Source organism: Pristiophorus japonicus, chromosome 6 (genome assembly GCF_044704955.1).
Source record: "Pristiophorus japonicus isolate sPriJap1 chromosome 6, sPriJap1.hap1, whole genome shotgun sequence".
NCBI lineage: Eukaryota > Metazoa > Chordata > Chondrichthyes > Pristiophoridae > Pristiophorus > Pristiophorus japonicus.
The window spans coordinates 145,380,214-145,398,196 of record NC_091982.1 but is presented as its reverse complement, the minus strand read 5'-3'; the positions used below and the strand labels follow the sequence as shown (position 1 = coordinate 145,398,196).

The window sequence follows — 17,983 nt, the reverse complement described above, 5'->3', positions numbered from 1 at the left end:
ACGCGTTCTATTGTCATGCAGGAAAAGATTGCGCACAGTTCTCGAGAAAGATGGGTGACAGGAGAAGGGACAGCAGAATGAGGAGGAGGGAGTGAAAATTCTGGGAACCTACTCAGCTATTGCAGTAGGGAAAGGAGTCGTGGGGAGGGTCCGCACCCACAGACAGGGGTCCGCACTCACAGATAGGGGTTCGCACCCACAGACAGGGATCTGCACTCACAGATAGGGGGGGTCTGCAGCCACAGATAGGGGTCTGCACTCTCAGATAGGGGTCTGCACCCACAGATAGGGGGGTCTGTACACACAGATAGGGGTCTGCACTCTCAGATAGGGGTCTGCACCCACAGATAGGGGTCCTCTCCCACAGATAGGGGTCCGCACCCACAGATAGGGGGGGTCTGCACCCACAGATAGGGGTCCGCACACAGATAGGGGTCCGCACTCACAGATAGGGGGGTCCGCACTCACAGATAGGGGTCCGCACCAACAGATAGGGGGGTCTGCACCCACAGATAGGGGGGTCTGTACCCACAGATAGGGGACCGTACTCACAGATAGTGTTCCGCAGCCACAGATAGGGGTCCGCACCCACAGATAGGGGTCCGCACCCACAGGTAGGGGGTCCGCACCCACAGGTAGGGGGTCCGCACCCACAGATAGGGGGGTCTGCACCCACAGATAGGGGGGTCTGCACCCACAGATAGGGGTCCTTACTCTCAGATAGGGGTCTGCACTCACAGATAGGGGTTCCCTCCCACAGATAGGGGTCCACACCCACAGATAGGTATCCGCACACACAAATGGGGGTCCGCACCCACAGACAGGGGTCCGCACCCACAGACAGGGGTCCGCACCCACAGATAGCGGTCCGCACCCACAGATAGGGGGGTCTGCACTCACAGATAGGGGTCCGCACCCACAGATAGCGGTCCGCACCCACAGATAGGGGTCCGCACCCACAGATAGGGGGGTCTGCACCCACAGATAGGGCTCCGCACTCACAGATAGGGGTCCGCACTCACAGATAGGGGTCCGCACCCACAGATAGGGGGTCTGCACCCACAGATAGGGGTCCGCACCCACAGATAGGGGGGTCTGCACCCACAGATAGGGCTCCGCACTCACAGATAGGGGTCTGCACCCACAGATAGGGGGGTCCGCACTCACAGATACGGGTCCGCACCCACAGATAGGTGTCCGCACCCACAGATAGAGATCCGCACCCACAGATAGAGGTCCGCACTCACAGATAGGGGTCCGCACCCACAGATAGGGGGTCTGCACCCACAGATAGGGGTCCGCACCCACAGATAGGGGGGTTTGCACCCAGATAGGGGTCCGCACTCACAGATAGAGGTCCGCACTCACAGATAGGGGTCCGCACCCACAGATAGGGGGTCTGCACCCACAGATAGGGGGGTCCGCGCTCACAGATAGGGGGGTCCGCACTCACAGATAGGGGTCCTCATCCACAGATAGGGGTGCGCACCCACAGATAGGGGTCCGCACTCACAGATAGGGGTCCGCACCCACAGATAAGAGTTCGCACCCACAGATAGGGGTCCGCACCCACAGATAGGGGTCTGCACTCACAGATAGGGGTCTGCACTCACAGATAGGGGTCCTCTCCCACAGATAGGGGTCCGCACCCACAGTTAGGGGGGTCTACACCCACAGATGGGGTTTCTGCACCCACAGACAAGGGTCCGCACTCACAGATAGGGGTCAGCACTCACAGATAGGAGGTCCGCACTCACAGATAGGGGTCTGCACCCACAGATAGGGGTCCGCACCCACAGATAGGGGGGTCTGCACCCACAGATAGGGGGGTCTGTATCCACAAATAGGGGTCCGCACTCACAGATAGTGGTCCGCACCCACAGGTAGGGGTCCGCTATCACAGATAGGGGTCCGCACCCAAAGATAGGGGAACAAACCCACAGATAGGAGTATGCACCCACAGATAGGGGTCCGTACTCACAGATAGGTGTCCGCACCCACAGACAGGGGTCCGCACTCACAGATAGGGGGGTCAGCACTCACAGATAGCGGGGTCATTACTCACAGACAGGGGTCCGCACCCACAGATAGCGGTCCGCACTCACAGATAGGGGTCTGCACCCACAGATAGGGAGATCTGTACCCACAGATAGGGGGGTCCGCACTCACAGATGGGGAGTCCGCACTCACAGATAGGGGTCCGCACTCACAGATAGGGGTCCGCACCCACAGATAGGGGTCCGCGCCCACAGATAAGGGTCCGCGCCCACGGATAGGGGTCCGCGCCCACGGACAGGGGTCCGCACCCACAAATAGGGGTCCGTACCCACAGATAGGGGTCCGCACCCACAGATAGGGGGGTCTGCACCCACAGATAGGGTGGTCTGTACCCACGGATAAGGGTCCGCACCCACAGATAGGGGGGTCTGCACCCACAGATAGGGGGGTCTGTACCCACAGATAGGGGTCCGCACTCTCAGATAGGGGTCTGCACTCTCAGATAGGGGTCTGCACCCACAGATAGGGGGGTCTGTACCCACAGATAGGGGTCCGCACTCTCAGATAGTGGTCTGCACTCACAGATAGGGGTCTGCACTCACAGATAGGGGTCCTCTCCCACAGATAGGGGTCCGCACCCACAGATAGTGGTCTGCACTCACAGATAGGGGTCTGCACTCACAGATAGCGGGGTCAGCACTCACAGATAGCGGGGTCAACACTCACAGATAGCGGGGTCAACACTTACAGACAGGGGTCTGCACTCACAGATAGGGGTCCTCTCCCACAGATAGCGGTCCGCACCCACAGATAGTGGTCCGCACTCACAGATGGGGGGGTCCGCATTCACAGATGGGGGGTCCGCACTCACAAATAGGGGTCCGCACCCACAGTTAGGGGTCCGCGCCCACAGATAGGGGTCCGCACCCACAGATAGTGGTCCGCACCCACAGATAGGGAGATCTGTACCCACAGATAGGGAGGTCCGCACTCACAGATGGGGGGTCCGCACTCACAGATAGGGGTCCGCACTCACTGATAGGGATGCGCACCCACAGATAAGGTTCCACACCCACAGATAGGGGTCTGCACGCACAGTTAGGCTTCCGCACCCACAGATAGGGGTCCGCACTCACTGATAGGGATGCGCACCCACAGATAGGGGTCCGCACCCACAGATAGGGGTCCGCACCCACAGATAGGGGGTCTGCACCCACAGATAGGGGTCCGCACCCACAGATAGGGGTCCGCACCCACAGATGGGGTGCCGCACTCAGACAGGGGTCCGCACCCACAGACAGGGGTCCACACTCACAGATAGGGGGGTCAGCACTCACAGATAGCGGGGTCATTACTTACAGACAGGGGTCCGCACCCACAGATAGCGGTCCGCACTCACAGATAGGGGTCTGCACCCACAGATAGGGAGATCTGTACCCACAGATAGGGGGGTCCGCACTCACAGATGGGGAGTCCGCACTCACAGATAGGGGTCCGCACTCACAGATAGGGGTCCGCACCCACAGATAGGGGGGTCTGCACCCACAGATAGGGTGGTCTGTACCCACAGATAGGGGTTCGCACCCACAGATAGGGGGGTCTGCACCCACAGATAGGGGGTCTGTACCCACAGATAGGGGTCCGCACCCACAGATAGGGGGGTCTGTACCCACAGATAGGGGTCCGCACTCTCAGATAGAGGTCTGCACTCACAGATAGGGGTCCTCTCCCACAGATAGGGGTCCGCACCCACAGATAGTGGTCTGCACCCACAGATAGGGGTCCGCACTCACAGATAGCGGGGTCAGCACTCACAGATAGCGGGGTCAGCACTCACAGACAAGGATCCGCACCCACAGATAGCGGTCCGCACTCACAGATAGGGGTCCGCACCCACAGATAGGGGGTCCGCACTCACAGATGGGGGGGTCCGCATTCACAGATGGGGGGTCCGCACTCACAGATAGGGGTCCGCACTCACAGATAGGGGTCCGCGCCCACAGATAGGGGTCCGCACCCACAGATAGTGGTCCGCACCCACAGATAGGGAGATCTGTACCTACAGATAGGGGGGTCCGCACTCACAGATGGGGGGTCCGCACTCACAGATAGGGGTCCGCACTCAGATAGGGGGGGTCTGCACCCACAGATAGGGAGATCTGTACCCACAGATGGGGGGTCCGCACTCACAGATGGGGGGTCCGCACTCACAGGTAGGGGGGTCAGCACTCACAGATAGTGGGGTCAGCACTCACAGATAGTGGGGTCAGCACTCACAGACAGGGGTCCGCACCCACAGATAGGGGTCCGCACTCACAGATAGGGGTCCGCACCCACAGATAGGGGGATCTGCATCCACAGATAGGGGTCCGCACTCACAGATAGGGGGGTCAGCACTCACAGATAGTGGGGTCAGCACTCACAAACAGGGGTCCGCACCCACAGATAGGGGTCCGCACCCACAGATAGGAGGGTCTGCACCCACAGATAGGGAGGTCTGTACCCACAGATAGGGGTCCGCACTCACAGATAGGGTGGTCCGCACTCACAGATAGGGGGGCCTTCACCCACAGATAGGGGGGTCAGTACCCACAGATAGGGGTCCGCACTCACTGATAGGGATGCGCACCCACAGATAAGGGTCCGCACCCACAGATAGGGGTCCGCACCCACAGGTAGGGGGGTCTGCACCCACAGATAGGGGTTCGCACCCACAGAGAGGGGTCCGCACCCACAGATAGGGGTCCGCACTCAGACAGGGGTCCGCACCCACAGACAGGGGTCCGCACTCACAGATAGGGGCTCAGCACTCACAGATAGGGGTCCGCACCTACAGATAGGGGGGTCTGCACCCACAGATAGAGAGATCTGTACCCACAGATAGGGGGTCCGCACTCACAAATGGGGGTCCGCACTCACAGATAGGGGTCCGCGCCCACAGATAGTGGTCCGCGCCCACGGATAAGGGTCCGCGCCCACGGACAGGGGTCCGCGCCCACGGACAGGGGTCCGCACCCACAGATAGGGGTCCGCACCCACAGACAGTGGTCCACACCCACAGACGGGGTCCGCACCCACAGATAGGGGTCCGCTCTCACAGATAGGGATCCGCACCCACAAATAGGGGGTCTGCACCCACAGATAGGGGGTCCTCACCCACAGATAGGGGTCTGCACCCACAATTAGGGGTCTGCACTCACAGATAGGGGTCTCCACTCACAGACAGGGGTCCGCACCCACAGACAGGGGGGAGGTGTTGGCACCCATAGACAGAGGGGAGGGGACGGCACCAATAGACGGGGGGGGAGGCTAAGGGGATGGCACCCATAGACAAGGGGTCCGCACTCACAGACAGGGGTCTGTACCATAATCCATAATTGGTCATGCACTTCCATAACTTTCAGTTTCTTCAGGAGACACGAAGCCAGTCACTGCCATTTCCAACCTCCATGCAGAATGGTCTTTTGGATCAGACTCCAATTCAGTACAATACTCTCTCCAGACCCTGAGGATGCTATATATGTTGGATGGTGAGCGCTGGACTTGCCAGTCATTAGCTTAGCCCAGAGGAATAAATACCTTAGCCAAAAGAAAGAACAATTTGTCGGCAGTTGGCCGACAATAAAAAATAACATGGCATCGCCGGCAACGCCACCTCGCCTTTAAGGGCGGCCGCACCGCCCGGCCTCAGAGAGTGTACCAACGGCAAAAGCTGTTGGGGGCACTGACTGGCGGCGGGGTTGGTGCCGCTCGCCATGGGGCAATTCCGGGAAAGGGCCAATTTCCCACGCGGCAATTTCAGGAAGGGGTCGCCGCCAGTCGGTAAGGGGTCGACGTGTGTCCGCCATTGCGGGAAAAGGGCAGAGCGGTCCTGGACACCGCTCCAAACCTGAGGAAGGACAATTTTTCAAATGGTGGCCCCTCCCCGGTGACTCGGCGGCCATTCCGCACCTACCCATGGCTGCCACTTTCAGGCGGTCTTATTGAACGGGGCAATTTCAGCCCCCTCGTTTTCACCTGACAGCGGGCCCTCCCGATCAAGTTACCTCAACAGGACCCTGCTTAATAGATGAGGGACTAGCTGTTTCTAACTTCAGTTTTGAATGATTTTGGGTGCAGAAACAAATGGCCATGGTGCGATGGCCTGAATGAGGCTGGGATCAATACTAAGTATCTGTTAGTGTAAAACCCTTGCAATTGGTCAAAGGTGGTTTGAGATGAGACAGTGGGTTAGCCAATAGGAAATCCTTTCCGTGTAACGGTAGGTCTGCGTTAGTACAGTAAGCTAATGAAGCTTTTCCAAACTCACCGTTTCCATGCAACTAGTAATTGACACACTTTCATCCTAATTTGCCCCTTCCTCTTGACGTAGTCAGGTCTGCCCTCCAATAGATTTACTGATCCTCTGGTTAACCTCCAATGGCAACATGCAGACAGAGCACTCTTAATTACCTTCTTCCATTCCTCGGATGACATCACCCGAACCATGTCCATAGGAACCAGATCTTTCAGCATTTTGGGAATATTGGCAAACTGGGTCTTGTCGTCACCGTGCTTCACTTTGTAAAGGAACGCAGCAATCACAACAGCATCTTCCTTGGTGCACTGGTGGTAACCTCGCAAATACTTGGGCAGTTCCTTGGGATCGAGAAGAGAAGATCAGAAAATATCTGGTGCTACCTTTGATTACCAATCAGAACCGAAAGGACTCCTCGACACTTCTCCTTTATGCAACATTGTTGACATGCACCCAATTCTCTCTCCTTCTCTTCTTAAGGCCCTGACTCAGGTTGAGGTATAGTCCGTGGGCCGCAGCAACTCAGTCAACTAGGCGGTCATTCTTGGTGCCTTGATGGTGAGTGCCTGAAGGCAATTTGACCATCGGAGGCATCGTGGCCAAGCCTGTTGCTGTCCACCGGCACACTTTCCAGCATAGCTCATTGAATAGTGACCACGAGCGGGAATCCTGGACATTTTTCTGCCTCCTCAGCGCGGAGGTGCAATGGCCAGTTATAATAACCTTCCCGCTGCCCCTGCAATTAACTCAGTATAGACCAAGAAACATAGAAACATAGAAAATAGGAGCAGTAGTAGGCCATTCGGCCCTTCGAGCCTGCACCGCCATTCAATATGACCATGGCTGATCCTCTATCTCAACACCATATTCCCGCTTTTCCCCATACCCCTTTTGTTTCTAGAAATCTATCTATCTCCCTCTTAAACATATTCAGTGACTTGCCCTCCACAGCCTTCTGTGGTAGAGAATTCCACAGGTTCACCACCCTCTGAGTGGAAACATTTCTCCGCATCTCAGTCCTAAATTTCCTAGCCAGTATCCTGAGACTGTGACCCCTTGTTCCAGACTTCCCAGCCAGGGGTAACATCCTCCCCGCATCCAGTCTGTCCAACCCAGTCAGAATTTTATACGTTTCAATGAGATTCCCTCTCATTCTTCTAAACTCTAGTGAAAACAGACCTAGTCGACCCAATCTCTCCTCATACGACAGTCCTGCCATCCCAGGAATCAGTCTGGTGAACCTTCGCTGCACTGCCTCTATGGCAAGTATATCCTTCCTTAGGTAAGGAGACCAAAACTGCACACAATGCTCCAGGTGCGGTCTCACCAAGACCTTGTATAACTATAGCAAGACATCCTTGCTCTTGTACTCAAATCCTCTTGCAATGAATGCCAACATACCATTTGCCTTCCTAACTGCTTGCTGCACCTTCAGGATTGAAGCTGGGACTTTCTGCTCAGTGTGGCCTGTACCTGAAGCTACCTTTACTTATTGCAGTCACTCAGAATCAGCAACATGGGTATCCAATCAAATGGTCTGGCTCATGCTCAGTCCTCACAACAGCCTCCCTTATAGTCCATGGCTAAGTTCAGCATCATTCTCATATCCAGAGTCCACAGGGAATGTTGGTCACTTTGCATGTCTGCCATGTAGATGGCCCAGAGAGGTAGTGGGTAAATGTACCGTCCCATGGTACTGAGCCACGTAGTCCAGGAAGGCCCCTCAACCTGTGCTGCTAAAATTAACAAAAGCCTTGGAACCATAGAATGGTTACAGCACGGAAGGAGGCCATTCGACCTGTCGAGCCCGTGCCGACTCTCAGCCAGTCCCACTCCCCCGCCCTATCCCCACAGCCCTGCAATTTTTTTCCTTCAGATGCTTACCAACTCCCTTTTGAAGGATAAAATTAAGTTTGCCTCCACCACCCTTTCAGGCAGTGCATTCCAGATCTTAATCAGTCGTGCGTTCAAATTAGTTTTCTTACATCGCCTTTGGTTCTTTTGCCAATCACCTGAAATCTGTGTCCTCTGGTTCTCGACTCCTGCCAATGGGAACGGTTTCTCTCGATCTACTCTACTTGGCCACAGGTAGCTCCGTGGCAGCACTGAGTCAGAAGTTCATGATTGCTGCACTGTCGGAGGGCTATCTTTCGGAATCGGAGGTGCCGTCTTTCAGATCAAACGTTAAACCGAGACCCCATCTGCTCTCTCAGGTGAATGTAAAAGATCCCATAGCAATACTTGAAGAAAAGCAGGTGAGTTATCCCTGCTGCATCCTGGCCAATATCCCTCAACCACCATCAATAAAACAGAATATCTGGTCATTTGCTGTGAAAATTGGTTGTCATGCAATGGGACAGGGTCAGTCACTCTCTGTGGACAGGGTCAGTCACTCTCTGTGGACAGGGTCAGTCACTCTCCTGTGGACAGGGTCAGTCACTCTCTGTGGACAGGGTCAGTCACTCTCTGTGGACAGGGTCAGTCACTCTCTGTGGACAGGGTCAGTCACTCTCTGTGGACAGGGACAGTCACTCTCTGTGGACAGGGTCAGTCACTCTCCTGTGGACAGAGTCAGGCACTCTCCTGTGTACAGGGTCAGTCAATCTGTGGACAGGGTCAGTCACTCTCATGTGGAAAGTGTCAGTCACTCTCCTGTGGACAGGGTCAGTCACCCTCATGTGGACAGGGTCAGTCACTCTACTGTGGACAGGGTCAGTCACTCTCCTGTGGACAGGGTCAGTCACTCTCTGTGGACAGGGTCGGTCACTCTCTGTGGACAGGGTCGGTCACTCTCCTGTGGACAGGGTCAGTCACCCTCATGTGGACAGGGTCAGTCACTCTCCTGTGGACAGGGTAAGTCACTCTCCTGTGGACAGAGTCAGTCACTCTCCTGTGGACAGAGTCAGTCACTCTCTGTGGACAGGGTCAGTCACTCGCTGTGGACAGCGTCAGTCACTCTCCTGTGGACAAGGTCAGTCACTCTCCTGTGGACTGGGTCAGTCACTCTCTGTGGACAGGGTCAGTCACTCTCATGTGGAAAGGGTCAGTCACTCTCCTGTGGACAGAGTCAGTCACTCTCTGTGGACAGGGTCAGTCACCCTCCTGTGGACAGGGTCAGTCGCTCTCCTGTGGACAGGGTCAGTCACACTCCTGTGGACAGGGTCAGTCACTCTCCTGTGGACAGGGTCAGTCACTCTCTGTGGACAGGGTCAGTCACTCTCCTGTGGACAGGGTCAGTCACCCTCATGTGGACAGGGTCAGTCACTCTCCTGTGGACAGGGTAAGTCATTCTCCTGTGGACAGAGTCAGTCACTCTCTGTGGACAGGGTCAGTCACTCTCTGTGGACAGCGTAAGTCACTCTCCTGTGGACAAGATCAGTCACTCTCTGTGGACAGGGTCAGTCACTCTCTGTGGACAGGGTCAGTCACTCTCTGTGGACAGGGTCAGCCTCCTGTGGACAGGGTCAGTCACTCTCTGTGGACAGGGTCAGTCACTCTCCTGTGGACAGGGTCAGTACTCTCCTGTGGACAGGGTCAGTCACTCTCCTGTGGAAAGGGTCAGTCACTCTCCTGTGGACAGGGTCAGTCACTCTCCTGTGGACAGGGTCAGTCACTCTCCTGTGGACAGGGTCAGTCACTCTCCTGTGGACAGGGTCAATCAGTCTCCTGTGGAAAGGGTCAGTCACTCTCCTGTGGACAGGGTCAGTCACTCTCCTGTGGACAGGGTCAGTCACTCTCCTGTGGACATGGTCAGTCACTCTCCTGTGGACATGGTCAGTCACTCTCCTGTGGACAGGGTCAGTCACTCTCTGTGGACAGGGTCACTCTCCTGTGGACAGTGTCAGTCACTCTCTGTGAACAGGGTCAATCACTCTGCTGTGGACAGGGTCAGTCACTCTGCTGTGGACAGGATCAGTCACTCTGCTGTGGACAGGGTCACTCTCCTGTGGACATGGTCAGTCATTGTCTGTGGACAGGGTCACTCTCGTGTGGACAGGGTCAGTCACTCTCTGTGGATAGGGTCAGTCGTTGTCTGTGGATAGGGTCACTCTCCTGTGGACAGGGTCAGTCACTCTCTCTGGACAGGGTCAGTCACTCTCTGTGGACAGGGTCACTCTCCTGTGGACAAGGTCAGTCACTCTCTGTGGACAGGGTCAGTCACTCTCTGTGGACAGGGTCAGTCAGTCTCTGTGGACAGGGTCAGCCTCCTGTGGACAGGGTCAGTCACTCTCTGTGGACAGGGTCAGTCACTCTCTGTGGACAGGGTCAGTCACTCTGCTGTGGACAGGGTCAGTCTTCTGTGGACAGGGTCAGTCACTCTCTGTGGACAGGGTCAGTCACTCTCCTGTGGACAGGGTCAGTCACTTTGTGGACAGGGTCAGTCACTCTCTGTGGACAGGGTCAGTCAATCTCCTGTGGACAGAGTCAGTCACTCTCTGTGGACAGGGTCAGTCACTCTGTCGACAGGGTCAGTCACTCTCTGTGGACAGGGTCAGTCACTCTCTGTGGACAGGGTCAGTCACTCTCTGTGGACAGGGTCACTCTCCTGTGGACAGGGTCAGTCACTCTCTGTGGACAGGGTCACTCTGCTGTGGACAGGGTCAGTCATTGTCTGTGGACAGGGTCAGTCACTCTCCTGTGGACAGGGTCAGTCACTCTCTGTGGACAGGGTCAGTCACTCTCTGTGGACATGGTCAGTCACTCTGCTGTGGACAGGGTCAGTCACTCTCTGTGGACAGGGTCAGTCACTCTCTGTGGACAGGGTCAGTCACTCTCTGTGGACAGGGTCAGTCACTCTCTGTGGACAGGGTCAATCACTCTCTGTGGACAGGGTCAGTCACTCTCCTGTGGACAGGGTCAGTCATTGTCTGTGGACAGGGTCACTCTCCTGTGGACAGGGTCACTGTGGACAGGGTCAGTCATTGTCCGTGGACAGGGTCACTCTCCTGTGGACAGGGTCAGTCACTCTCTGTGGACAGGGTCAGTCACTCTCTGTGGACAGGGTCAGTCACTCTCTGTGGACAGGGTCACTCTCCTGTGGACAGGGTCAGTCACTCTCTGTGGACAGGGTCACTCTGCTGTGGACAGGGTCAGTCATTGTCTGTGGACAGGGTCAGTCACTCTCCTGTGGACAGGGTCAGTCACTCTCTGTGGACAGGGTCAGTCACTCTCTGTGGACATGGTCAGTCACTCTGCTGTGGACAGGATCAGTCACTCTCTGTGGACAGGGTCAGTCACTCTCTGTGGACAGGGTCAGTCACTCTCTGTGGACAGGGTCAGTCACTCTCTGTGGACAGGGTCAATCACTCTCTGTGGACAGGGTCAGTCACTCTCCTGTGGACAGGGTCAGTCATTGTCTGTGGACAGGGTCACTCTCCTGTGGACAGGGTCACTGTGGACAGGGTCAGTCATTGTCCGTGGACAGGGTCACTCTCCTGTGGACAGGGTCAGTCACTCTCCTGTGGACAGGGTCAGTCACTCTCCTGTGGACAGGGTCAGTCACTCTCTGTGGACAGGGTCAGTCACTCTCTGGGGACAGGGTCACTCTCCTGTGGACAGTGTCCGTCACTCTCTGTGGACAGGGTCAATCACTCTGCTGTGGACAGGGTCAGTCACTCTGCTGTGGACAGGGTCAGTCACTCTGCTGTGGACAGGGTCAGTCACTTTGTGGACAGGGTCAGTCACTCTCCTGTGGACAGGGTCAGTCAATCTCCTGTGGACAGGGTCAGTCACTCTCTGTCGACAGGGTCAGTCACTCTGTCGACAGGGTCAGTCACTCTCTGTGGACAGGGTCAGTCACTCTCTGTGGACAGGGTCAGTCACTCTCTGTGGACAGGGTCAGTCACTCTGTGGACAGGGTCAGTCACTCTCTGTGGACAGAGTCACTCTCCTGTGAACAGGGTCAGTCACTCTCTGTGGACAGGGTCACTCTCCTGTGGACAGGGTCAGTCACTCTCTGTGGACAGGGTCACTCTGCTGTGGATAGGGTCAGTCACTCTCCTGTGGACAGGGTCAGTCACTCTCTGTGGACAGGGTCAGTCACTCTGCTGTGGACAGGGTCAATCACTCTCTGTGGACAGGGTCAGTCACTCTCTGTGGACAGGGTCAGTCACTCTCTGTGGACAGGGTCAGTCACTCTCTGTGGACAGGGTCAGTCACTCTGCTGTGGACAGGGTCAGTCATTGTCTGTGGCCAGGGTCAGTCACTCTCCTGTGGACAGGGTCAGTCACTCTCTGTGGACAGGGTCAATCACTCTCTGTGGACAGGGTCAGTCACTCTCCTGTGGACAGGGTCAGTCATTGTCTGTGGACAGGGTCACTCTCCTGTGGACAGGGTCAGTCACTCTGCTGTGGACAGGGTCAGTCATTGTCCGTGGACAGGGTCACTCTCCTATGGACAGGGTCAGTCACTCTCTGTGGACAGGGTCAATCACTCTCTGTGGACAGTGTCAGTCACTCTCTGTTGACAGGGTCAATCACTCTGCTGTGGACAGGGTCAGTCACTCTGCTGTGGACAGGGTCAGTCACTCTGCTGTGAACAGGGTCACTCTCCTGTGGACATGGTCAGTCATTGTCTGTGGACAGGGTCACTCTCCTGTGGACAGGGCCAGTCACTCTCTGTGGACAGGGTCAATCACTCTCTGTGGACAGGGTCAGTCACTCTCCTGTGGACAGGGTCAGTCACTCTCCTGTGGACAGGGTCAGTCACTCTCCTGTGGACAGGGTCAGTCACTCTCCTGTGGACAGGGTCAGTCACTCTCCTGTGGACAGGGTCAGTCACTCTCTGTGGACAGGGTCAGTCACTCTGCTGTGGACAGGGTCAGTCACTCTGCTGTGGACAGGGTCACTCTCCTGTGGACATGGTCATTCATTGTCTGTGGACAGGGTCACTCTCGTGTGGACAGGGCCAGTCACTCTCTGTGGACAGGGTCAGTCATTGTCTGTGGACAGGGTCACTCTCCTGTGGACAGGGTCAGTCACTCTCTGTGGACAGGGTCAGTCACTCTCTGTGGACAGGGTCAGTCATTGTCCGTGGACAGGGTCACTCTCCTGTGGACAGGGTCAGTCACTCTCTGTGGACAGGGTCAATCACTCTCTGTGGACAGGGTCAGTCACTCTCCTGTGGACAGGGTCAGTCACTCTCCTGTGGACAGGGTCAGTCACTCTCTGTGGACAGGGTCAGTCACTCTGCTGTGGACAGGGTCAGTCACTCTGCTGTGGACAGGGTCACTCTCCTGTGGACATGGTCATTCATTGTCTGTGGACAGGGTCACTCTCGTGTGGACAGGGCCAGTCACTCTCTGTGGACAGGGTCAGTCATTGTCTGTGGACAGGGTCACTCTCTGTGGACAGGGTCAGTCACTCTCTGTGGACAGGGTCAATCACTCTCTGTGGACAGGGTCAGTCACTCTCTATGGACAGGGTCAGTCACTCTCTGTGGACAGGGTCAGTCACTCTCTGTGGACAGGGTCAGTCACTCTGCTGTGGACAGGGTCAGTCATTGTCTGTGGCCAGGGTCAGTCACTCTCCTGTAGACAGGGTCAGTCTCCTGTGGACAGGGTCAGTCACTCTCTGTGGACAGGGTCAGTCACTCTCTGTGGACAGGGTCAGTCACTCTCTGTGGACAGGGTCAGTCACTCTATGTGGACAGGGTCAGTCACTCTGCTGTGACAGGGTCAGTCATTGTCTGTGGACAGGGTCAGTCACTCTCCTGTGGACAGGGTCAGTCACTCTCTATGGACAGGGTCAGTCACTCTCTGTGGACAGGGTCAGTCACTCTCTGTGGACAGGGTCAGTCACTCTGCTGTGGACAGGGTCAGTCATTGTCTGTGGCCAGGGTCAGTCACTCTCCTGTAGACAGGGTCAGTCTCCTGTGGACAGGGTCAGTCACTCTCTGTGGACAGGGTCAGTCACTCTCTGTGGACAGGGTCAGTCACTCTCTGTGGACAGGGTCAGTCACTCTCTGTGGACAGGGTCAGTCACTCTCTGTGGACAGGGTCAGTCACTCTGCTGTGGACAGGGTCAGTACTCTCCTGTGGACAGGGTCAGTCACTCTCCTGTGGACAGGGTCACTCTCTGTGGACAGGGTCAGTCACTCTCTGTGGACAGGGTCAGTCACTCTGCTGTGGACAGGGTCAGTCTCCTGTGGACAGGGTCAGTCACTCTGTGGACAGGGTCAGTACTCTCCTGTGGACAGGGTCAGTCACTCTCCTGTGGACAGGGTCAGTCACTCTCCTGTGGACAGGGTCAGTCACTCTCTGTGGACAGGGTCAGTCACTCTCTGTGGACAGGGTCATTCTCTGTGGACAAGGTCAGTCACTCACCTGTGGGTAATGGATCAATACATCTGCTTTGAGGTCTCTGCCGGGAAACACATTGAGCCACAGCTTCCTCATGAACAGCACTTTGTACGTCACAGAGATGGACGAGCCTACAAAACAACAGCAAAACATAGTATTGCTACAGAGGGAAGCAGATTTCATCATGACAAACCTCGGGTAGGTTCTGTGAGATACTAACCATCTTTCACTGGCTTTTCCTTCTTCACCCAGTCAGTCACATGCCGCACATAATCAAAGAAGAAATCCCCTTCAGGAAAGCTGATCACCTAAAAGCACAAGGGGCAGAAATTTGAGGAAGCTTGCAGAGCTGCGCATACCTGAGCTCGAATTCCTGTGCTAGCGAAACAGAGTATCCACAGAGTTCCCCATACCACTCATACTTACAGGTAGCGGATCAATCCCACACTGGTAGAGGGATCAATCCCACACAGGTAGAGGGATCAATCCCACATAGGTAGCAGGATCAATCCCACACAGGTAGAGGGATCAATCCCACATAGGTAGCAGGATCAATCCCACACTGGTAGAGGGATCAATTCCACACAGGTAGAGGGATCAATTCCACACAGGTAGAGGGATCAATCCCACACAGGTAGAGGGATCAATTCCACACAGGTAGAGGGATCAATCCCACATAGGTAGCGCAATCAATCCCACACAGGTAGCGGGTTCAATCCCACACAGGTAGAGATAATCAATCACAGGTGGAGATAATCAATCAACACAGGTGGAGATAATCAATTATTCACAAGTGGAGATAATCAATCACAGGTGGAGATAATCAATCAATCACAGGTGGAGATAATCAATCACAAGTGGAGATAATCAATCACAGGTGGAGATAATCAATCAACACAGGTGGAGATAATCATTCACAAGTGGAGATAATCAATCACAGGTGGAGATGATCAATCACTCACAGGTGGAGATAATCAATCACAGGTGGAGATAATCATTCACAGGTGGAGATAATCAATCACAGGTGGAGATGATCAATCACTCACAGGTGGAGATAATCAATCACAGGTGGAGATAATCATTCACAGGTGGAGATAATCAATCACAGGTGGAGATAATCAATCGCTCACAGGTGGAGATAATCAATCACAGGTGGAGATAATCATTCACAGGTGGAGATAATCAATCACAGGTGGAGATAATCATTCACAGGTGGAGATAATCAATCACAGGTGGAGATCAATCGCTCACAGGTGCAGATAATCAATCACTCTCAGGTGACTCTTGGGTGGTGGAGAATTCGTTCATCTTAATTTTGGACACCCTGTTGCTGAAAGGCATGGAAACCAAATGGTGTGACTCTCTTTTACCTTGTCTTCCACCTGTACAAAGAGACTGAGGCCTTCAGCAGAGCTGAGCGTTAAATGCTTCGTGATGCTTTCGCAGAGATCCTTCGCTTTGGTGTTGGTGAAAATCTCAAATGCCTGTTGCGATAGAAAGGGAATGGGAATGAGGGAGGACGGAATGAATGTCAGCGTGACTCTCAGAGAGTGGGAGCTGAAGATCCGCTCTTACCTGATCCGTGTCATTGGGGAAGTAGATTTTGTGCAGGATCTTGGTGCTCCAGCATTGGATGGCCTCCATCTCCAACATGTGTGGAGGATTCTTCCGAGCTCCACATCTGTCAGTGAAAACAGCGGCTGTACGGTCAGTGAATCATGACTCACTTTATACACAGTACACGCCACACATCGACTTATATGGGATTGACACAGCCTCTTAACTGTTGTGTTAAAGCAGTAATTCCAAAGGTGATCAAATATATGTATACATATATGTATGTGCACACACACACCTGGTACATGTACATAGACACATACATATGTGCACACACACACTCAAATACATGTATATAGACACACATGTATGTGTACACACACACAGGTACATGTATATAAACACATACTTATGTGTACACACACAGGTATATGTATACAGACACACATGTACATATATACAGACATGCACGTACACACACAAGCACACACACACATATGCTCACACATGTACATAGACACACATGTAGATGATGCACAGACACTGAAACACACACACACAGATGCACACTGCAACTTTAACTCACTCATCTTGGAATGCAGTCACTTCTCTAATTCTGAAACCTCTGGGGAGTGATGTTCCAATTTGTGGGTAATAATGTCCTTCGTACAGCTACAGTTCAGTAAATTCTTTAATGCCCCAGTGGGAATGCAGCAATTTCCAAGAGGCAGCAGCCTAACTCAGTCCCCGGGTCACTATTTGCCTCGTATCGCTGACGACCCCAGGGACAGGTTACGCTTACAGCTGTCGTTCCCCCGGCAGGAGTAGAACGCAGTCCTGGTCGGAGTGCGGGTGACACGCCCAGTGACTGTGGAAAATATAGTGCGGCTGAAATGTTAACCTGATCCACCAGCTCAAGTGCTTTGAGATGTAAAAGATTTTACATCATGTGCAGAATTACAAAATGGCCCTAATACTGCCTAACTGAGACGTAACATTATTTGCACTAGCAAAATGTTCTGATTGGCTATCAATGATCACATGATTGATTGCTGATTGGTCCCAATGGAAGATAAGACACACTCAGCAGTTTCTCTGGAATGTGTGATCGGAACCGCCCTGCCCAAGTTTTGAGTGACTTTGCAAAGTGTAATTCGAGCCATTCTGACTGCCGACTCAAGACAGGAGAGAGCTCCCTCATCCCAGCCCAAGTTCCTGCCCCGCCCCAGCCCAAGTTCCTGCCCCGTCCCAGCCCAAGTTCCTGCCCCGTCCCAGCCCAAGTTCCTGCCCCGTCCCAGCCCAAGTTCCTGCCCCGTCCCAGCCCAAGTTCCTGCCCCGTCCAGCCCAAGTTCCTGCCCATCTCCACCTAAGTTCCTGCCCCGTCCCAGCCCAAGTTCCTGCCCATCTCCACCCAAGTTCCTGCCCCATCTCCGCCCAAGTTCCTGCCCCGCCCCAGCCCAAGTTCCTGCCCATCTCCACCTAAGTTCCTGCCCCGTCCCAGCCCAAGTTCCTGCCCATCTCCACCTAAGTTCCTGCCCCGTCCCAGCCCAAGTTCCTGCCCCATCTCCACCTAAGTTCCTGCCCCATCTCCGCCCAAGTTCCTGCCCCGCCCCAGCCCAAGTTCCTGCCCCGCCCCAGCCCAAGTTCCTGCCCCATCCCAGCCCAAGTTCATGACCCCCCCAAGCCCAAGTTCCTGACCCCCCCCCCCCCCCCGCCTCAGCCCAGGTTCATGCCCCCCACCAGTCCAAATTAAAATAAAGGTGAAGAGCTCATGTGTGAACTGTGCTGATCGGAAAATCAATCCCAGAAATCCATTTTTCTTACATTCACCA

The 17,983-nt window shown here is 54.8% G+C and overlaps 1 protein-coding gene across 1 annotated transcript in view; it reads right to left on the bottom strand.

The window, feature by feature from the left end:
- The window catches only part of LOC139265812 (unconventional myosin-VIIa-like), a 440,714-nt gene that overhangs the window by 98,879 nt on the left and 323,852 nt on the right, over nucleotides 1-17,983 (bottom strand). Inside the window, exons 41-45 of the mRNA XM_070883263.1 lie at nucleotides 16,170-16,275; nucleotides 15,965-16,078; nucleotides 14,815-14,902; nucleotides 14,619-14,725; nucleotides 6,451-6,636 (exon numbers count right to left, since the gene is read on the bottom strand). Coding sequence (XP_070739364.1) covers nucleotides 6,451-6,636; nucleotides 14,619-14,725; nucleotides 14,815-14,902; nucleotides 15,965-16,078; nucleotides 16,170-16,275 — 601 coding nt within the window. The remainder of the gene's footprint in view (nucleotides 1-6,450; nucleotides 6,637-14,618; nucleotides 14,726-14,814; nucleotides 14,903-15,964; nucleotides 16,079-16,169; nucleotides 16,276-17,983) is intronic.